The 23876-nt window shown below is 37.8% G+C and overlaps 1 protein-coding gene across 2 annotated transcripts in view; it reads right to left on the bottom strand.

Annotated features, from left to right (window-relative positions):
* The window catches only part of LOC124158753 (sodium- and chloride-dependent GABA transporter ine), a 281736-nt gene that overhangs the window by 8533 nt on the left and 249327 nt on the right, over window positions 1-23876 (bottom strand). For both annotated transcript variants that reach the window (XM_046534026.1, XM_046534027.1), the window contains exons 3-5: window positions 3093-3227; window positions 1466-1669; window positions 813-921 (exon numbers count right to left, since the gene is read on the bottom strand). In XM_046534026.1, the coding sequence (XP_046389982.1) occupies window positions 813-921; window positions 1466-1669; window positions 3093-3227 (448 nt within the window). The remainder of the gene's footprint in view (window positions 1-812; window positions 922-1465; window positions 1670-3092; window positions 3228-23876) is intronic.

The raw sequence follows: 23876 nt of genomic DNA, 5'->3' as shown, positions 1-23876 counted from the left end.
TTTAATACAAGCCTAAAACTTTGTGGAAAAACTTCAAAGAAAACTTGCATATTTGTGTCAATTATGGCTCTTAAATGATCACTGTTTCATAAATAGAATTAATTTCAAGCCTCTTTCATGAATCATTCAAAACTGTAAAAGGAGACCAAATCAAAGAAATCAACTCATACACATGCATGCCCTTGTTGTGAGCAAAAATGAAAGACAAAGCTTAATAGTGCACTATAAACAAGTAAAGTGCATTTGTATACCATTTCAACAAGGGTGCCTTTCCTTTAAAATTTTCATTAGAAATGAGGAAATTAACAGCAATAAAATATAGTAATATTACAAGGGAAATAATTTTCTAATTAATGCAAATAATAATCTATTTTTCGAACTAATGCAAAAAAAATTAATGATGAGTGAAAAATAAAGTAATTTATGCCAAAACCAAAGGACATTTGCCAGAAAAATTTTGATTTTAATGGGTTATATTTTGATCAATGAAAATAAAGGCTTTCATATATGATTGCTACCCTTTCTTTGCTCCCAAATCTTTTCAATTTAGGATGCTGAACATGCTTATTATCATGATTTGCCACCATTATGCCCGAGCATGACTATTATTTTCAAGTAAGTTAAGGAGGTTATGAACCAATTGAATGGACTATCCTGCTTCATATAGCATTTCAACTTACGAATAGCGTCACAAATACAAAAATAATAACATGAAAAACTAGAAAATATTAATTGCCAAATGAAAATGGCCTTAACAGACTGCCAGAGTATAAAGGGATTCCCACAAATATTCATTAGTGGTATGTACTTACTCATAAAACTCCTGGATTGGGGAGCGAGATTCATTAAGCACTGTCATGAGCGTAGAACTAATGTTCCCATTAGATGCCATCTCTGAAATACTGGTTGGATTGAGGGGGACTGAAAAGAAAAAAGAAAAATATAAATAAATAACTATTACGGATAGAACAAGATTGCATTATTGCAAGGAGATTAGTGTAAATGACTGCTCAATGAGGTATTAATTTACATCTAGTCTAGCTTCATTGGATAAGTTGATACTGCTTACTGATAAATTTTCGCAGTAAATGCCAGTAATTATGGTATTTTTTTAATGATTCATAATAATTTTATAAAAGAAATCGAAAATTTAAGCATTTTTTATTAGCATTTATAATTTTGCTCTTCTTGCATCAACTTTTCTATTTTTAAGTTTGTGAAGAATAAAAATGATTTTAAGTTGAATATCACTACATATTTCACAATCTATATACTAATAATTTTAGTTCAGCTTAACCCTCAAGAAATTCAAAATAAAATTTTGCATGCACATTTAAAGGCAGCCATGTCCATTTCCTTCCCTGCCCTCATGGCACACATGTCCTAAGCTTTCCATCACCTGCTCATAATATCATACCATATAGCAACATTAAAGAAGGAGGTATGGGCTGGGGATCAGAATTACCTTTATGAACATCTTGTGAAGATGCAGGAGATACCTTTGTCCCTGTTGGATGCCAACAGTTTTCGGTGTTCCATCGATTCCCGCAGTCTTTCCAAGGAAGCTCCGTTTTGAATGAAGTGAAAAAGTAGTAAAGGGCCCACGCAATAATTACATTGTAGTACGTTGACATCAGGAAGGATATCACAACACTGGCCATTCCTGCACCTGTATATATGAAAAAATAAATTGTATATTAACATGAGAGAGCACAAAAGAGGTATCCAGCAAATGTGTTCATAGAAAGGCTTCAGGGCTGGAAGATTACAACAACCTAAACAGTCATCGTCTTTGCTGGCAACCAGAAAGATAATTGTGCCAGCAGCTGCTGAGCTTAATGCCTGCAAGAGCTCCCCCAGGGAAATGCCCAAGAATAATTTAACCGAATAATTCACCCAAAATTTAAGAAGTGATAAAAAAGTAATGCAATATATTTTTCTGATGCACCTATTTGCCCCAGTGCTACTTGTCTGCAAGGAATCGAGGAGAGCAGTGGTGTAATTAGGAATATGCTTTGGGGGTAATGGGGGAGCGTGGGAGGTGCGACCCCCCCTCTCCCAGGCAACAGGATTCAGAAAAATTTTTGAAAAATGACATGCCTGGAAACACATTTTACATCATTAAGGCACTTAAAATGTAACTTTAAGCAGATCAGTTATTACACTACAGTTATACAGTTATTACACAGTCGAAACTACACTATAATTTTAAATATTTTTTTTATTTTTCTCAGGCTGTGGGGGGGATCTATCCCCTCATCCCCCCCATAGCTATGCTACTGGTGGAAAGGAGCATCAACTTTTCCTTGCTGTCTTTAGCAATCCCTTCAGTGCTATGGTAGGGTCAGCATTATTACTTGAGTAATAAATTGTTCAGTGATTAGTCTGTCACTGAAGATTCAGTCAATTTTAAAGCAATGCTATTCAATCAAGTTTTGTTCAAAGCTCAAAAAAAACCTCTGGCTGAAATTTACAAAATAATTCAAGAGTGGTGGAGTTTGCTTTTCCTGGATGGCAAATTCGCAGGTGGCTAAAACAATATTAAGGGGGTCAGGAAGAGGTCACCCACGACCGTGTTCCACCAATTTTAAAAATCTTAAAAAAATTAGGATTATGCTTTGATGTAGGGGCAACAACATATATTTTTTCGGCGTGTCTATTGTTTCCTAAAATTTTAAATTTAATTTTGAAAATTTCAAGCTTACGTAAAATTTTTGTTTTCAGTCAAAAAATTTTTGAAAAAATTAGAATGGTAGAACGTAAAGGCTTAAATCGACAAGGATACCTATATCAAGAGTTTTTTTAAAACAATAAAAAAGTGGCGATATGGTTAAAAAACGAAAAATCGTGTTTCAATTTATTTGGGGGAAATTTCAATTGTAGAGGCCTGAAACTTAGGAGAAACACAATTTTTGATGCCCTTTAAGCGTATATTTTTATTTTTCAAAATATCTGGGGGCACTTTTCATAATCTTAACCTGCTAGACCCTTTTAGAGCAAATGTATCTCAAATAAAATTGTAAAATTCGTTCTCAACATAGTGGGAAAATATGAATCTAGAGAAGAAAGTAGGAGCAAGTTGTTTTACTTACCTTTGAAGAGAGGACATAGCTTTCCGAGGGCACCAATTGGCCCACGACGGGTGTACTGGCCCACAGCCAATTCCATATACAGCAAGGGAATGCCGCACACCACCAGAATTATAAAATAGGGCACCAGGAAAACACCTATTGGAGGAATTGAACGAGAGATGAGCGAAGCCAGTCAACACTTGTTCCAATGCTACGACACAAGCATTCGCAGCGTAACTAGGGGGAAAATTTCATCTAACAAATGAGAATACATTATTTTTTATCTTTTTCAAAATATTTCCCTCGTTTATTTTTTGTAAACATAAAAATACATCTTTTGCTCTTTATAACAGTTGAATCATTTAAATGCCATAGGAACAATAACCAATTTTGGAACTTTATGTGATCCGAGAGGCTTGGAGAACCCACATTCAGAAATACAATCGTAATACTGTGCTTATTTTCGCGTAAGAAAAAATGTCTTCCAGATGAACTTTTGATACATAAATAATATACAATAAAGATACCCTAAAGAATAAACAATGGAATTGAAATAAAATTTGCAACATTAAAAAAAGAAAAACGGTTTGATATTACTTGTATGAGATATACCCTATAATAATTTCGTTGTTTGTGTGATCTGAATTGGTTTATCAAGCTATCCAACGGCCTTATTACGAAAGAGAATTATTGGGTGACATTGGTAAACATTCGCTTGGATCTTCGTTTGAGTCTTGAACTTTCAATAGCGAAGAGGAAGTCAAAATCGTAAATGAAAAGAAATAAATTGTTATATTCCACCAATTTATTTTCAGGTACAACTAGTTTCGACGCAGCGGCGTCATTTCCAGTTACGTACGTCGCCGTAAGTACCGTACGCATACCTACTTACCTTTCGACGCCGTTGCTTCTAAACTAGCTCTACCTGAAAATTAATAGGTAAAATATAAAAATATTTTTCTTTTAATTTACGATAAAATGAACTTCCAAAAGGTTGATCCTGAGACGATAGAGATAATAAAGTCAGAAGAATAATGCCCGTCGGCTAGGCCCGTAGTCTGGGCCCCTGGGACTCCAGGACATATCCCGGTGCGCCCTCCAGCCCGGATATCTTTGCTGCCCTCCTGTTCTTAAACTGACAAATTTTACAGTCAGAATGCCAGCATTGAGCTATTAACTTGATTACAGTCATGTCTCATTTAACAGGATAGTGAATACCGTCTTCAGTAAACAAAAAAATAATTAAATTAGTATAATTTATTCCGAGTCATTCCGTTCGTTCTTCCCCTGCATAGTGCCTGCGCCCTCAGACAAAGGCCGCCCACCGCCTTAGGAAGGGGACCAGCACGGGCCTGCCTTTGGTTAGTTGTCTCCTGTGGGGATGTAAGGTATGTAGTCGCTATAAGGACTGAAGACCCCAAAGCCATAAACCCCGGCTAAGTGCCAGTTCTTTTCAGTGGTTTTCCAATTCTGATTCCGCGGGAGAAAGAATCCAGCGCGTGGCACCCCACGAGTAAGGAAGGAGAGTCCTGCCAACAGAGCGGCACTTGGCAGGTGGACGCAAAACGAGGAGATGATTGAAGATGCCCTTCGGATGACTTAGGCGATTGAGGAGCAAGTTGGAACGAAGTGCCATCCGGGATTAACGTGAGAGATAACACCGACCAAGAGGGGGTAGGAAAGACGAGATATAACATGGGAAGCGAGTATGATGCATGATTGGAAGGAGAGACTACAGCCGTGTCCGAATTGCCAAGCATGCTTGGAGCTAGCTTGCACGTGACGTAGCAGCGAACGATTTCGAAGAATCCTAGAATAAATTGAGGACTTGAATATTACTTGATGTTTGCCAATATTGCGGCGACACCTTCAAAATTGAGTAAATGACTATTTGGCTGCCAATAGAAGATTTTAAGCCAACTTATAGGTTTTTGGATAGGCGTTGTTTATTGAAAACAACTCGGTACCAACATTATAGATATTTGTCTCAAATTATTGGATTAAATTGTATTACCCCAATAAAATTATCTCGTAACCATAATTTGATTTCATTTATTTAATGCGTACTTTAAATCAGGTGCTTGCATTGCGTCTAATGAATCAGTTGACTTTTGAAGCCTTAAAATCTAAAATTAAAATTACTTAATTCATGTCCACATTTCTATCATTTAAATCATGAGGAATGCTCATTGAGCATACACCAGGTAATCCTCATTTTTGGAGTAGAATTCCGAGTTCCTCTAAATTAAAATGGGGCATAAATTTGGTCATACAAACTGAAAATTAATTGCTTTACAAGAGGATTCTGTTAACAAGATGAATTTAAAATGTAGTGCTAGATTAAGCAACACCACCAACGAACGAAAAGGCGGGTGGACAGCCATGCCGAGCCCTTACATCTGCAAAATAGATTTGGAGCGTGGGAACATTCGCACTTACTCCTATGGAGGCCGAGGAGGAGCAGAGCGGAGCAGTGGATGTGAGCCGACATCTAGACGCTCCGACGAGGAGTTCTCGATGCGGGTCACGGATGGATGAGCAATGGCAGCCAATCATTAGGGCCGCAAAATGGATTTCCGGGGGAAATATTACCCAGGACCACGAGTCAAACCAAAAAGATGTAGATTTCCTGATTTTGTTGACGGAAGGATGGTTTTCATTCATGCGAGATTATTTCCGAGCCTAAACAGTTGACGAATTTACTTGTAGGCCTCATTCAACTCGAGGGTACTTACAAAATTTCAAATGTAGCCGCGGCTAGCCGGTAGAGAAATGTACTATTGTATCCTTGACGATTATGCTACCACAATATTATTTACTTGTACAGGTTGCATACCACCGAGGATACTATCAATTAATTTCTACATTTCTTTGGTGCACAAAAAGTATACACTTGCATACTCACAATGCGCAGCATTAATAAAAACCTACGCTTATGAATTAGTCACTTCACTACAATTGTGAATGATTGCTAGAGGACGCCAGTAAATAATTATCTAATTTTACAGCATCAAATACCTGGCCAACTAAAACAAGTGATTCACCATTTTCATAAACGATACAATTAAAATGATAGCAATTTTATTGAAAAAAATAGCATGAATCCTTATTATTAACGAGTGCTCATTCTGCGCCATGAACCTGGCTTTCACTGAAACGACACAAAGCAAATTACCGGAGTAGTAGAAAAAATATCACCAAAAGCTGTGCTAAGCAAAAGTGCAAAAATTTCTTGCAGATTTAATACTTATATCATACTAATCAATATTTTCATCCTCATGTCAATTTCCATTCCTATGCTTCAAACAGTAAGACTGAGACACTCAATTTTATCAATGAACTACAAGGAAACAATTCATTACCATTAATTATAAGCCTCAGTTTGGAAATATTTGGGGGAGATTCATTTGGAGGTGTTGCAAATAAGGCACTGTCACCCAAAAGTTATCTTGAGCATCAGAAATACTGTTACCTTTGATAATCTTTAATTATAACAGATTTTTTATGTTTTGAATTGATGATAATGCACCGCGATATGATTATTTGTTTAGTTTTATTGTTTACATAACTACATATTATTATATAGTAAAGTAAATAATATTATACCTTATAATTGATAATCTTGTCTTCTATAAAAACTCAAATAGCGTAGTGAATAGCGCAGAAAATTAAAAGTTAATTATATAATCCAGAAAAAGCTCTGATACCTTTAAACGAGCAAATAATGAGTTTTCATATCGTAATTATGAATAATGTAGGTAATTGCGGTTAATCTTCGAAAATTTCACCTACATACAAAATTTGTCGACCACAGGTTCGCGGGCTATATTTATCGAGCAAACAAGGAAAGACGTGAGCTTCAGCCGACAGATGGCTATGTCACCAACAGTACCGCCAACTAGTGAGCGCTCTTAAAACTATTACCGGACGTCGAGAACGAAGGAGAAAAGTTTCGATTGGGAGGCGGGAAGCAACAGCCAGCAGCGAAAGGCTCGTGAACTACGCGGAGAGATTACTGGGCCACATTTCAAGGTTATAATTTCTTTTCGTTGGATTGTGCACGGATTTAAAATAACAGGGACTCAAATATACAATATAACTGATAAATCAAGTAGCAATTCAAATATTTCAAAAACGCGGATAGAAAAACATGTTCATATGATATTTGTCGAACTTGGTGCCAAGGCTTCCTAGGTGCGCTGATAATGCAGGCTGTATTTTTCGAGTTTAACCACGTTGTAATTTTGCAAAAGACAAGATGAAACTCAAGGAATGCAGTCTTATATTATTGATATTTGAATTTCAAATTTAACTGAATCAATTACACGGACTTAATACAGCCAATAATTAATTACCTCGGGAATTACGCTTCAGATATTGATACTGAAGGGTGCTTTGACGCCTCAATTAAAAATACAAGTAATACCTGAGTACATGAAATTTCACACACTGCATTATTTTCGTGAAAACCGTAGGCATTGACAATTTTTCCCATAGGCGGATCAAGGGGGGGCACGTGCCCCCCCCTAGACACATAAAAATATGGAAGATTTTTAATGCGGTCCCATTACCATTGCGTTCGTTTTGTATTACGGGGTATCCTTGTGCCCCCACCAGAACAAAATCCTGGATACGGCCTTGCTTGTGCCACCCCCCCCCCCAAAGAGAAATCCTGGATCCGCACCTGATCTTTCCTTCAAGTAATTGGGATATTTTGATGAGTCGCATGCCATTATAGCAACTTTAATACAAATGTATCCAATGCCGCCTTGTTCCATTACTAAATTATAAACGCATTATCTTATTATATAATTTCACTATCATAGAAATCAAATGATTTACTGTAAAATTAAAGGTAACATGGTGAGATATCAACGAAATTGAGGCACGAATACGATATCAACAAATGTATATTTGGCTAAGTTAACCATTTGAGGTTTCCGAGTATGAAGAAGGATAAAAAGTGGCTTGGATTGGGAGAATAAGATAAACAACAGAAGATTAGATAGGGGAGTAAAGAAAGGAATTTAGCGGCGGTAGATAGTGAGGAAGGCGAAGATATTCGGTCGGACATCCAACTAACCGACAATGCGGTCAGAAAATGCTCTCTAGAATAAACTCGGCAGAAAGGACGCATAAAATATGACCTCTTGATGAAAACAAGTTTTCAAAACTATGGAGATCAATGGTTAAATCTAGACCGAGTAGGCGTGAAACGAACCATTTTTAGTTTTTCATTAATACAGCTTTCACTGATCGTGAACGGTCTATAGCATACTAGCATGGCTAAAAATTACTCCAAATAATAGTTTTATTTTAAATAATTCAATACTAATCATAAAAAATATCAAATTAAGGAAAATAAACGCACGTTTGTTCACTGTGCGAGAGAAAATAAAGAAGAGATAGGCAAATGCTGACAACCTAGTACCATGGTATGGTATTTGGAGGAGGCGACCGACAGCTGAGGTCATTTGCGCCATAAGGATGGGTAAAGAAGAAAGGGTGGAAAGAAACCCGGCGTCGGCATTAGCCTGCTCTTAACGAAAAGCACCAAGGGTACCATGGCTTAACGTCCCATCTGACGGACGGTGTACTGTACTTAAAATGCCCCGCACGAAGCACTCAAGCATGTATCAGGCAACTTCTGAAATAACCTATGCCACCGCCGGGATTTGAACCCGAGCCCACTGGGTGGAAGGCCCCCCCTCCCAGAAAAATCATGGATCCGGCCTTGACCATACTGTTTTGATTTGACAACTACCAACATTTGAAGAAACCTCATTAGTCAGCTGTAAAGCTAGGATTTGAGTATTGCAAAGAACAAGAAATTCGCTGCGTGCGCGCGCACCGCACACATGTTATGCGCCGTTCCATGGAGTGAGTGTGGCGGGCGAAGGGAGACAGGGGCGCAGCCAGGAATTGAGCCTTGGGGGGGGGGGTTTAGATGCAACTAATACCGGAGTGTGTGGGGGTATGGAATACCCACCAGGATAAGCAATAGGTGCGAGATTAATAAATTGCGGAATTTTAAGATAAATGGTTCAAAATGGTGAGTTTTACGGCTTTCTGAGGGATAATTTATTAATCCTTACACTATTATATTAGTAATATCAATCCAATTAAGTACAATGGATTAAACTTAAAAATTTCTCAGAGCTCTGGGGGGGTTTCATCCCTCAAAACCCCCCCCATCGCTGCGCCACTGAAGGGAGACACCACTTAACGTTGGAACACTCCTCGAGATGGCCGCGCGTCGAGTCATGCCACAGCACGCTCGAGTGGGCGAGGCGAATGCGGTTGAAGCGTGACGGAGTCCCCGGGGCAAAGCCGCCACGAATGGAAGTCGGTGAAGACTTCTCGAAGAAGAGCACTCTCGGATAAGGCCCAAGCAGATGTCGAAATTTATTTCAAAGATAAAATTGGCGGTAGCTCAGGTATTTTCAAGATATAATTTGGAAAATTTACTTCGTTGACAAATGGATCGGCCGAGTAAGTAATGAGGGAGTATTGCATGGTATTTTGAGGAGGCGACCGACAGCTAAGGTCTTTTGCGCCTTGAGGGAAGGGTATGGTAAGGAAGGATGGAGAGAAACCCGGCGCACAGTGGGCTGAAATCGAAAAAAGCTGGCCAAAAATCATATCTTCCATATTTTTACAATTAGCTCGATGAAATTTTTCCTCCTATTCTTACTTAGGCTATATAACATAATTATAAAGACATTTTGCCGAAAAATTAATCCGGGGAGTTTTTTTAAACAAATACGCGGAGACGGAAAAAAACCAAAAATCGACTATTTGGACCGCTTCAGTAAAGAGGGAACATTTAATTGAAATTAATAGCTAGGAATAAAACAGTAAGTAGTTTAACATTAAATTTAATAATTTAAATAAAAATGTTCATAATAAATACATAAAATTATTTTTTAAACATTAGTGATTTAGTCAACTAACTTTGCGTCAACATTTTGTCCTAAAGAACACACATAAGAAAGCACTTCGCAAACAATTTATACCATAAACCAAAATACCACAAAATTATTTAAGAACCATAATAAATTAACATAAATATATAAAACATAAGAAAACATAAGGGATAAATTTGCCAGCCACTATCAGTTTTCATCGGATTCCCAGCCGTCACTGTCCTCATCTCTGTCCACTACCAGTTGGCTCTTCCAATACAAGTAAGTATCGTATATCCTTTGAAACATTTCTTTTAGCATTTGTACGTACATAACTATTGGATATTAGATGATCCGAAGTAAGGAGAAGCCTTCGGAAAAGATATCTCCTTTCAGTTCAGCGCGAAATTTTTCGCGTGTGGTGCGCTCGGAATCTTCTGACATCTTTGTGGCGATATTTCAAAGCTTCCTTCGAAAGTTGGCCAATTAAAAGCACTGCTGCCATGGCCATTGATGCTCCATAAAACAGCAATTTGTGCACCGTGGGGGGCGTGTAGTACCACGGATACAAATCCACGAAAAGGTGTGCAGTTTCTGAGCAGTACTCGCTGAAATTGGCATAATCTATCTCAGGTGCAGATGTCAGAGCTTTTAAAATTGAGGCAAACCTCGAGATGAGTTCCTCGCTAATGCTTATTTAAAAAGGAAAAAAGTCCTCACCAAATCCTTCTTCCAAAAATTTTAAATATTCATAACAAGTTTTTGAATTAATAAATAAAAATCTATATAATTTGAGTTTTTGGTGGTAAACATACCGGTAATTTCTGATGTTAGCTTAGGTTCAGAAAAAAAAACGTTGGGCAGTGTTCCCATCAATGTGCCTTGACCATGCTTTAACAAGTGGTCTCAAGAAGAGTTTCATGCATATCTGTTGGGAGCGGTTTATCCTTCTCAAATCAGCATCGACATTTTACTACAAACTGGTTCTCTTGCATTCTTTCCATTTCTAGATATACCTATTGAAAAAGTATTTATTCATGAAGTTCTTCAACATTTCCTTTGTCTTCTCGTCTTTCCCCAAGTTTAACTTACCATAAAGATATTGAAGGGCCAATTTACGTTTTGACGACGGCGAATTTACATTTTCATTAACAATAACGTCATGTATTTCTTTGCGGGTTACTTTCATGCGCTCCGTTTTCTCTCATCCAAAATATCAACAATTTAAACCACCGGGCAAGGAAATCGAAATTAGAACTTAATTCTCTGAATAATACACACGATCACAGAGATTTTACTTGGAAAACGTACCTTTTTATCGTTCCGAGATATCCTTCGCTAGTAGTAGTTCGGCCTCAACGCTGAAATTTCAAGGTATACTTAGGGGAAATAAACCCTGGTTTTTCGCATCCGTAGCGCTAGCACTCATATCCTTTCGCACTTACGAAGACAAAATCACTAATTTTCTCGGTAAAATCGTAAAAGATAATAGTTTTCAACCAATTGAAAAGAAGCATTTGTGGAAAACCCCGTGTGAGCTACTTCGTAGAAAATTGTTTGCACGGATGTCGAAGGGAAGCGATCCTCAACAGTCCAAAAACCCTTTCATAGACCGAGGCTATAAAGCAATAAATGGAATTTCTAGAGAGGGACAGTTATGAAACGAGTACAGAACTTCTTTAACGCTAGATAAGAATCATAACACAGTGGTTGGGTTTTCGGGTACAATAGGGATTAACGCGTTCGGCAGGGTAGTGCCCGCCGTTGCGGCGCGGCGGCGCGCCGCCACACGTGTGCCCTTTTCAGTGTTTGAGCTGATGGTTGCTACGTATGGCCTAGGAGAGTACGGATATCAGAATATGCGAGTTTATAGTGGTTAGAATTGGGTTTTCCAAGAATTAATGCTTTGCAGCTGCCCGCTTCCCGAGACAAGAATCTGGTCTGCCAGCGCAATCGTTGAGTCGTTTATATGTCTCATGAAGGAAATTGTAATGTGCGCTTAGAAAAATAGAACAATAAGACTAATATGGCATGCTAAATGTATGCAGTGCATGTAAGTGTAGTTTCGTCTCACTTTTAGCGAATTATCCTCTGCCACAGCTAAGTCTGAACAAATGTTCGCATCAAACCACCGCGTCGGGCGGTTGGACATACACGCACATAACTTGACAGGAGAGGCGGGGTGGCAAATTGGGACAGGATTTTTCAATTGATAACTAAAGTTGACACTTTATTTTACAATGTGGTGCTAAACACTTTGTGAAGCAAAGTGAAAAACATCAACTTTTTCTCTACATTATGTTAAAAATACATGAAAAATAGGACATTTTTATTGTTTAAATAAAAGCAATAAAAATTATCGCTATAATAAAAACTTTCACTACAACGAATTATGAAAATGTTCATTTTTATTATGGAATGGTTTAAAATTAGGCATTTTAAAACATAACGCAACAGCATCAAAAAACTTCAGTCAATTTTTTCAAAATATGGGAAAAAAATTTTGAGATAATTTTTCATTAAATTCACAGACGTCTCCTGCTTTAAAAAAATGAGTTATGAATAAAATTATTTCAGTAATATGGTCACTGATTATTCTGTAATTTGAAAATATAATACTTTTTTCCAAATTAAAAAGTGAAAAAAATCATTTTTGGCCAGCTTTTTTCGATTTCAGCCCACTGTGCGGCGTTGGCATTAGCCTACTCTTAACGAAATAAGTTTTCCTGATATCACACAATTACTTATACCACTTGTTTTTTACAGAGCGCGAACCGAGTTTCAACGAATTATCATCATCTTCAGGCGCAAATTATGATTTGTTTATCTTATTATAGTTACCTAGTTACTTGATGAATTTTAAAAACAACTAAACTAGGATTAACTTTGACTAGGTAACAATAATAAGATAAATCATAATTTGCGCCTGAAAATGATGATAATTCATTGAAACCCGGGTCGCGCTCTGTAAAAAATAAGTGGTATAAGTAATTGTGTGATATCCAGGAAAACTTATAATGGAATACCACAAAGTAAATCAAGAGTTAGTGAATTTAATCCTTAACGAAATACGCCAAGGGGACCACGGCTTAACGTCCCATCCGACGGACGGAGTGTTGCGCTGGAAATACCCTCCACACAACATTCAGGCATGAATCGGGGAATCTCTGATAATTCCCTGCCACCGCCTGGGCTTAAACTCGGGCCCACAGGGTAGGAAGCCAACACTCTTGCCCTCACACCAACCCAATCCCCCGTAATGAGGAAGTCCTGAGAAGAATAGGAAAGAAGAGAAGCCTCATGAAAACCCAGAAAAGAAGACGGATCAACCTTAAAGTTTAAACCAAAACATTTAAATAGTTTCCTTCCCGGGAACGAAATGTAGTAACGAAAGGAAAAAGAAAACCCGGGGAGCTAAACTCAGGATCGAAACGAAATCGGAGTCAAAACTACTTCGGGTCGAAACTAAACTAAACCTCTGGGACGAAACGAAACGCAGATAATGTTTCGCACAAGAGGGGCCACGTGCTTCACCTTTGAACAGTTAAGTTTCGACACACCTAGTACGGAGTATGGTTGAATGAAGTAGAGGTACGCCATCAGATGCATGAGGCACTCATATTTTAACCACAAACAGGAGAACGGTGAATGCGAATGTGAAATTCGAATTTTAAGCTCATTGTTTTAAACTCTCTACACGTATGTCACACGCAATTGGTCAAAAATACTCCTACCTTTCCCCTCCACTCAACTTTTGGGATCGAAACTTAACTATGGGTAGCGGAGTTTCGATTAATTTAGTTTCGTTCCCGGGAGTAAAATTTCGTCGCGGGTCGAAACTTAATACCTTGGTGATTTTAATTTGGTGCGGGAACGAAACTAAACCTAGGCCTCGTATTTTCGTTTCCCTCTGGGTCCAAACGAAACATTTTCATTTCGTTTCACTTGCCATCCCTGCTCTGCAGCAGCGAGTAGTGCCATTCTGCTTGAATACTTCTGCGGAGGCAACTTGCTGGGTAACCGGGACAACGGAAACACCCACGTGCGACTGGCGAAGAAAGCACGTGGTGGGAAGGCAAATGAAGAGGCCTAACAGGTCAACTGTTCATCAGCCTCGTGTTTATGAATTTCCTCTTCTCAATTTATATATTTGTAAATCCTCAAAGAGAGAATATGGTGGAAAAAGGACCAAAAAATCTAATCTTTGTTTCACAATACAAACACAAAAATTGGACGAAAATCAGGTTCCAGGTTTTGCTTCGTATCTGTGTAAAATACGACAATTTAGCCAAGAAATTCAACGAGTATAGATGACAAACACCTTCCACCATAGGATGGTCTAGGGGGGTCAGGGGGGCACGTGCCCACCCCAGATCCTTAAAAAATATGCAAGATTTTTAATACGGTCCTGTTATCATTGCGTTCGTTTTGTATTACGGGGTATCCTTGTACTCCTCTCCCCAGAACGAAACCCTGGATACGGCCTTGCTTGTGCCCCCCCAGAAAGAAATCATGGATCCGCCCCTGCCTTCTACAATAACGTTGTGCAGTTTCTGTTTATTTTGAATGCGTACAACAGGTGTAAAGTAAGCGAATTACATCTGGCGAAATTTGGAAAGCGATTCAATGCAGTCGACTTTTGTGAAAATATAACAACTTCGAGGCCATTTACTTTGCCAGAAAAAGTAACCTATGAAAATATAGTTAGCGTCATCATATGGAATACTGTGCTGGTGATAACAGTGCTAAGTTTCAACTACCGTGTTAAAAACAAATTTCATGAGGCTTTGGCCAGATTTTTTTCGAATGAGAAACAGAAATAAGAGAAAATCCGCGCAGAATATTGAAAAAGTAAAAATTTGCCACGGAAAAGAATTCCTTAGCGAATTATAGGCAGCAAATTAAAACCCCTTTCAATACAGACAAATTAAAAAAATATGCCTCGTTGAATGTGAACGAATAGGCAGAAAGTTAACTCCTCCGAAGAAATAGAAGCCCCGAGAATCACCTCCTCCGACTTTGGCAGATACACCAACCTTGTTTAAATGGTAATGGGAGTGAAGAAAAACTTACGCTGGTAGCGCAAATAGCAGCGTAATGTATAAATTTGAGGAATTTTGAACCACTAAGTGTGAATAAATGGTACTTCGTGCAGTTATTCAGTTTGATTTCTGTACCAGATAGAATATAAAAAAATTAGTTTCATTTTTAAGGAATAATTGAAACGCTGATATCAATAATAAAACTGGTTAAAATCTGAAACTGTATTAAGTCATTTCAAAAATTGCGATTGGTAACATTAACTTCATTGAGTGCATCTCCAAGTTTACAGCGGTAACTTTTGGTCCCCGTACTGAGCGATTGCAACCATCTACTTGACAATGTCTCGTGTAGATATACTCCGATCCCACACATTGTGAAATCCGAATTCTCTACATTGGTCCAGAAATAAAATTACAGTAATAAGTTAACGGGAAAGTAATGATATTAGAAATTAAAATGTTACATTTACTGTAACTCACAATGATAGCACCGGAAGGACAAAAATACCCAAACTAATATAGAAGCAGTATTCAATGAAGTACGGTAAGACGTCCAGAAAAGTACTTCATATTATGATGGCTTTCCTCTTAAATTTTTGAGTGCCATAAAAATTAATTTAGTTTAAAACTCTAAAACCTCTTGAAGATTCATCAACGAGCGTAGTCTGCACAACAGGGCATTTTCAATCGTCTAAAAAATGTACAGGTACCAAGCGTAGCTGGGGTGACTTCGTCCAACAAGCCAGAGAAAAACAAAAATGGGGTCATTATGAATTACGAAATTAATACTTGAACCGATTCTTATACACACTGAGAAAGGAATAAATAACATTCGAGAAATGTTAACGGGTTTGGAGCTGAGTCAAAGTCTCCATGGCCTCAGCTGAAAATCTGAGAAGATTTCTTGAATGCCATTCGCCGGGAAAGCACAAAGTCATATTCGAATAAGTAGTAGATCCACGGTTGAAAATTAGACCGAACTCTTGTCTTTTGAGAGCTACGCAACAATTAATATTTTCAGGAAGATACGCCAACGCTGGCGGGCAAAGCTTAAAAATAAGACTTAAGCTTTGAGAACATCTGCGCTGGTTCCGCGAGGAGAAGTGAATTGTTTACGGTTCAATGAAAAAGGGAAGGGCACCGGTCAGTTGAGGCGTTTAAAGGTCAGGGCGAGGGTTAATTCGAAGGTCACAAACCAAGAGATCCGAGGCAGTCGTGAAGAAGAGCGCTTTGGCAAGTTGGGAGGCAAGCGGTCAGAACTGAGGCGTGGAAGAAAGAAATCACAGCCCTTAAAGTGAACGTTTTACTATGGATGGTGTGACACATTCAAACGGGATGTCAGATTTATTGATAGCGGTTGAGAGCGATAAGGCTTGCCAGGTGGGAACGTGTGATTATTATAGGTACTAGGAATTGACAAATCGATTTCCTTTTACAAACTATCTCTCACCACGCAACATAATTCTTTACAACAACTTTCTATTCATACATGTAGGTATTGATTAGGATCTCTTAAAACTTATATTTTTTACTATTGATACGGAACATTTTGTTTTGTTGTAACCAAAACATTTTTTTCTTGTGAAACCTCGCTGTCATTTCTTTAAAACCTAAAAAAATTATATTTTTTATCGCTAATATGGAGTATTTTGTTAAAATGATATTTGTTTTCAGAGCAGAATATCATATGCAATTTTTTTTCCACATTCCTTCATTCATTTTATTTTCTATTCGCACTAAATAATTCATAAATATAGGATTAGAATGAGCAAAATGTTTTTAGCAAACTCCAATTACTCCAAAAACATGAATCCAAACTACCAAATAATGTCTGAATAATTGTCGATGAAAATAAATTTAATATTAGTATTATACGTATTAAATTCAGCTTAATGACAAAGCGGGAGAGTGGTAGTAAGAAACAGGAGAATTTCAAAACTGATTTCAAGAATATGACCATATTCACGAGCAAAGAAGCCTAATATTTCTATCTTGAAGCTTAATTCGAGCCTCACACAAGGAATATTCGAAAATAAAATTTGATCCATTCATTGAACCGCTGAACGAAAAACTATGAGTAGAGTAATTAAATGAGCGAACGATACTCCAGTATAAACAAATTAAATACGTAAGACATTAATGGTCCATTGTATTTTTTCATAACGTGCGCACACACTTACCACTACTATCGGGTATAATAGTTGAAACTTGCGCCCGAAAATAACAAATTGCCACCGATACAGATAGAAAAGGGTATTTTTAAATATCAAAAAAACGAAAAGATTGGAGAGGCAATAAATAAATAAAAACGAAGAATCCAAATTAAAAAAACAATTTCTACGATATATATTACGTTTGTCATCGAAGGAATCATCAATATTTCAAATACAAATTTTCTTTAAATGAGGTACTAACTTGCAACGTGCGTTCCGTGTTAAGTTCGGTTGTGAACCTTCTGGATATAATATTATAACATCAGTTCCTCCGGTATCAGCTAACTTTTCCGAATTAAGAAAAAGGATTGAAGCAGCTGTCGAAACAATTTATCAAGAGACTAATCAACGTTTGGGAAGAATTCTCAAATCGCATTGACGTGTGCCGTGTGACGAGATATGGTCAGATTGAACACTTGCAGGATTTTATGTAAAACTGTTAGAGTTGTCTTTCACTTGATGCATGATTTATAGCCGTAAGAAGGATTTTGAATAAAACTGTTAAAGCCGTAAGTTTGGCGTAATAAAGTGCTATAACCCTGCTTTTCATTTGTAACACCCGGTATCATAGTATAATGGGACTCCGGAGGCTAAGAAATATTTTAAATGCTGAGTTAAAGCAAACTGATTGCCGCGGATAATGATAACGACAGATGATGCACAGGTGGATAAAGAGTTGGGTGGAGAACACACGGGGAACGGTGGCTTGATTGGTGGTCATTGATGATGAAAGGAGGAAAATCACCAGACATATCGCGAAGAATCACACGACAGATAAGAAACGTTGAATGACGATTCATCAATGAGAAATGAATGTGTACCAAGCTTGACGTAGTCATTGGAAATATGTTAAATTTTTAGCGGTCCAAATTTATCTGATATCAAGGTTTTCTGTTGGATTGTTCACCAAAAAACGAAGAAGATACCGCGGATTATGTTGTTTTTTCTCTTCGCCAACTTGTATTTATACCAATATCTTCTTAGTACTCACAGGTTGGTGTGAAAAATTTGAATTAAAACAACATTAGGCCCAAACTATTTTCTCATATTTGTTCCAACGACAGAACTAAGAACGTGACAAGATATTACCACCGTTTCACATTGTTTCGCTGAAAAACTGACCTTGAGCCCTCGTTCTGTATCAGTAACTGGCTTGAACATGGGGTAAGAAACTATAAATCCACTCTATAAATAATGGTCATTTTCCAAGATAAACTAAGACGTTAATTACTCCTCAATAAGCTCTATAGACCATACTCCATATAACATCTCAACGAACGAATTTTCTAATCCAATTGAAATGATATCAGTGGTTTATTACAAAAACCTTCCTCAAAATGCGGTAGTTCGGGGTTAACGGCGTGGCAGTCGGTTTACCTAGCTTGGAAGACCTTATTATAGAACATTTCGTCATAAAATCTGTAAATTTTAATTCTAAACTCGATCATCTATTATTCAACGAATATCACCAGGGGGAAGTAATACCTACCAGGAAATGAATAATGGCTGCCATCTGTATTTGAGCTGCTCAAGGTGGAAAGTCTTAAAAAAAGGTCAGATCTATGTGTTGATTCACCCACGGAGAACCGCTCAAAAGTAATTCAGGACCGAGATTGCATGGAGAGACAAAGTTGTGAGTCATCACAAGCATTAAAATTGCAATAGGATGACTAAATACCACAAAAAGGTGCCAAACATAGCATGTTCGATGCTTATTCTACTTAAAAAGAGGAATCTGCAAAGATCATTCATGATGAAAGGAGTTCTTCCAAATCTCAGTTGAAAAAATAGATTGTATACGCCCTTAAATACATAAAAAATGAAACTATTAATACTACCGCCAAGTAAAGAAAACATTTTCATCAATCACTATTTAATAAAATTGATCTAAACCTTTCTCAATGGAAAAAGAGAACGAAAACAAGGAATCACGTCATCGGACTATCTGCGCGAAGTATTTGGAGAACTCCACGGCCCTTCATTAAACAGGGTAGGTTGTGTTTACAAGTTGACACCAGGGCGGTTCAATATTTCACGAAAGAGGAGCAGAATGATAGCACGATCGTATTCCCATCGTCTTTTCACAGTTTACTCAGTGTGAACATGCGTCATCACGGCTCAATGGGACCGTTGTTTTGTAAAAGCGCTTCTTCCCGAATCATCTACGAGCATGAATGGGCAGAAGTGTTTACTACGCAATTAAATATTTGGATACGATAAAAATGATACATTATAGTTAATTATTTTTTTCACCAAAAATGTTTCATCGCATGCAGGGTGGAGAAAAATTGTGTCACGAAATTTTAACCTTGGATAACCGAATCCAGAGGGAACAAAAATTAACAATGATGTTTAGGTTGAAAATGCACTATTTTTACCACGTTTTATTACACTCGCTTTCTTGTTTGTCCCTACTGAAAAAATCTCGCAACTCAAATGTCGACCACTTGTCGATACGTAAGAGCGCTGAAATTTACAGGATAGGTCAGAACTGGATGACAATGCAATTTTCTTACTCTTTTACCACGATCGGAACAGCATTTCGTGAAATATTTAGAAATAAAAATTAAATTCCAAAAATGGTCACCGAAATGCAGGCGCTGCAATCATTATAGCTGTATTTAACTGACTTTTAGAGCGTAACTACAACAACATACGCCGTAGTCTATGTTATAAACGGTGGCTGCTGTGCTGAGGAGTCTCGGAACGAGACTCTCGAAAAGCCTTTTTTTTTAACTACAGAAACTTTGAGCCAAGCGATCCGCATACCGCTGTTTGAGTCTCATAAAAAATGTTTTGACACATCCGCAAGCAACTTATACACTCGCATACTCGATAATCTTCCCCCATGCTGTTTTTGTGGCCTCTTTTATCACGAGCTAACTGAAGAGGTTAATAAAATAATTCATCGGCAGTTAAGTATCCTAGTGTAGTAGGTTCATTAATGGCTCAAAATATGATCCTGTTCCCTTTAACCTCACCAGATTATGAGGAGCAAAAACGAGGAGAGATTACGTACTTGCATCTTTTAAATGCAATATTCGAAAATAAAAATTCTGAATACCTAATAAAATATTTTTCAAACCAAGGAGACGAACAGATACAGAACTATGTAGCAACCCAAAGGTCACAGAATATTTCGACTATCACAAGCCGTAGAATCACAATATTCAGCAAATATTTCTCTGTTGAAGGAGACAGGAAATAGAGTATCAATCCGGAATCCACTGAAAACTCAACTACTCTGATGGCCTCTATACTCAGGATATTTAATCAAATGCTGCAATATTAAAAATAACGGATATATTTCACAGTTACCTGGATCCTTGTCTGTTATTAACAATATTTAATCAGGTAAGATAATCACAGACTAAAGTATGTTTGTGGACCATAAAAAACGCTCCATGATTATATTGCCTTATACACAGATACACAAGCTATAGCCTCTACTTATGAGTTGATTATTTCGTTTATTACATATGTGTACATAATTTTTCAGTTAATACTTTCGAGCATTCGAACTCTCACGAAAATTTTTACCTTTTGTATGTTCTTAGAGGACCAAGTGGCCCAGCAAAAATAAAAAGTTTTAAAATCTCAATTAATCTTCAAAAATCAGACACGTGTTTTAAGCGTTCTCACGAGGTTCACTGTTCGCGGTTTTATGTGAGACCGCATCTCTCTTGGATTTCTTCCTTGAATGAATCGCAGGGAGATATTATTCATTTCTTTCAACCCACGTAAAATTTAGTACAAATTAAGGACTCTTGGAAGCTAGGGTCATTTTTTTCTCTTCAAGATGATGCATTGTGGAACACATGAGAATGATAAATTAATTAAAGGGTTCACTCTCCACCTTCAGGATTTTTTTCCTGTTAAGCTTCACTGTTTAAGGGACACTCAAAACCCAAAGAATCTCTATGGGAACTTTAAATCGTCACACTCTTCCTAGCGACTAAATTCCGACGTCGTTTTTTGTGCGCTGGAGGGCGGCAGTCGTAGTTCTTCTTATCGCTCCACAACACACATAAAAAGAAAAAGAGGCGGATTATGACAACAAGTGAAAAAAAAGTCACCGCGATATGAGCCGACCACAAATATGGTCCATCTGGCAACAATGTCGACATCTGTTTTGGCCCACAAGAAAGAAGGTGGGAGAGTGGATCAGCGTTATAAGAATTCCCTGAATACACCGATCATGTTCAAGCAAGAGTCCACGGAATATGTGAAACACTCTTCTAAAAACACGGATAATGAAGGTTTTTTTCACGATTTTCAAAATCTCCACAAATTTTCTACTTTATTGACTTCCTTTAGCTGGGGCCGTATTCTGTATTTCGTCGGTGCCGCACCGGTCGGTTTCCCTTTCAAGCCCACCGACTGGACATCAAACCGTACCGACAACGGATTCCGCACCGACGACGACACTTTAAGCGATTCTGTAAGGTCGTCGGTTTCAAACCAGTCGGTACGGTTCCCCTTCCTTCCCAAACAGGGAAAATCCGAATATATCCGAAGTTTCACGTGTCTCCACCAATGAAAGAAGGGTAAAAACAAGTGAAGACTCATTGGCACAGTTTGTTGTCGTCATTCTCAATCTTTTTATTTGCGGAAATTACGACTTATTGCTAGATTAAGATAAACGATATTGGATAAGTTGTTAACAATGCTGATATAATGTGTGGTAGTAATGCTGTACCTACAGAATCGAAGGAAACAATATTACAACATCACAATAAAGTTGGTATGTGATGGAGATTGTTGTTGCTGGAATGAATTATTGAAACTATCCTTGAGATCGTAGTTTCTTTCTTTAAATATTGGTTCCGTATAATGCTATTTATTCATGATTTGGTAATATAGTTGTCATTAAGTAAGTTCCGTTTAAATGTTATCAACGGAAGGTTATGCCATTGGCACCGTAGCAGACGAAAATAGCATACCATGGAACGTGAACGTAGGATTCAAATGCAAATGTAATATTAGAGGAACAAGTTAGGAAATTGTTATAAAAATATGGAGCTGGGTGCAATTAAAAGAAGTGTAATGACGAGGAAGTAAATAAATTGTGATTGGGTGAAATACATATGTATAAGTTGCGCATTCCAAGTGAGAGAAAATGATAATATTGCGGTAAACCTCATACTTATTAACAAATATCTTCTTTTATCGTCAAGGGAATCAATGGCTGACGATGAAATGAAATATAGTTGCCCGTTACAAATGAAAGAAACTGATACCGTTGTGGCAAACTTCATACTTAAATAAAAAGATCTTATTTCTATGCCGAGAGAAACGCCAAATTGATGATTGAGTGAAATAACAGTCGCCTATTCAGAGTGATATAAAGTGATAACATTGCGGCAAAACTCATATTTAATCAAAAATATCTTTTTTATGTCAAAGGAGCAAATAAATGATGATAGAGAGAAATAAAGCCTATTACAAGCGAGTGAAAGTGGTAACATAAATGAGAGAAAGTCATTATATGTTAGCAAACCTCATTTTTATTAACCATCATCTTATATTTCTGTCAAGGTAATTAATATAGATGATGACACAGTGAATTATAGAGGCGTATTCGAAGGGGCAGAAAAAGATAACATTGCAGAAAACCTCATTATTTACTCGGTGATGAGGTAAAAACAAAATAAAATGTACAATGCGCTCCGGGGAGTTCATGAAACCCACTAGTCGGTGGCCGTACCGACACCTTTTTGCTGTCGGTACGGCTACCGACGATCTCCCGTCCTCTCGTCGGTGCCGCACCGACCGGGTTCGTACAGAATCGCACGACTTCTTACCGGGAGTCGGTGTGACGTCGCACCCGACGAATCGGTGCCGCACCGATCGGTTTGGAGTTACAGAATACGGCCCCTGGTTAGCTGCAAGGGTTGGAGCAAAAGAAATGGCTCATTCACCAAATTTCTTACATTGTTCCCTTTTGTGATAGAGCTTGAAAAACAATTATTTTTCCATTTTCCGATCTGTCGCGCACTTGTCAAGCTATTCGTGACGAAAAATCGACGGACTTGACAATTTTGCGTATAATGTGAGGAATCTTAGCAAGTTAACGTTTTTTCCCATCTCCGAAGCAAGTGCTTGGGGTTCCAGAATGGGTGCATTGTGTACATTGAGAGAATGCGTCATGATTCAAGAGTACACGATTCAAAATTCCCGTTGGAGGCACTTGACAAAGCACGCATGTCTTTCAATGAGAGTTGAACTCTTGATCTAATAGGGCCAAGGTCTTTAGCAATGCCGTCTCCCGTGAAGAGGCTTCGGGGAAGGACTAATATCGAAAATTTTCACTTATCCTCTCCCGTCACAATATTGCAATGCACCTAATTCCTTCAAACGCTGTACGTACAAAGCTTCCCCATGAGATATTCGGCTAACCTAATCGAGATATGTGGAATGAGTATCGCACAATCGGTGAAAATTAAATTTATTTACTAGCATCAGAGGAACCCATCTCTATTAACGCCGTACGTACCTCTGCTATTTTGTTCCTAAAAGCTATAATAAATTAAAATTTCATGATTATTTACCAACGATTATACATGGTCTAATTCCCTTTACTACTATGAGCCTAATAATACTAAGCCTCTTCCATTAATGAAATACAAATAAATTCAAGCGATT

Source organism: Ischnura elegans, chromosome 5 (genome assembly GCF_921293095.1).
Source record: "Ischnura elegans chromosome 5, ioIscEleg1.1, whole genome shotgun sequence".
In the NCBI taxonomy this organism is placed as follows: domain Eukaryota; kingdom Metazoa; phylum Arthropoda; class Insecta; order Odonata; family Coenagrionidae; genus Ischnura; species Ischnura elegans.
The sequence above is the reverse complement of the archived record's forward strand: the minus strand, read 5'-3'. Positions and strand labels throughout refer to the sequence as shown.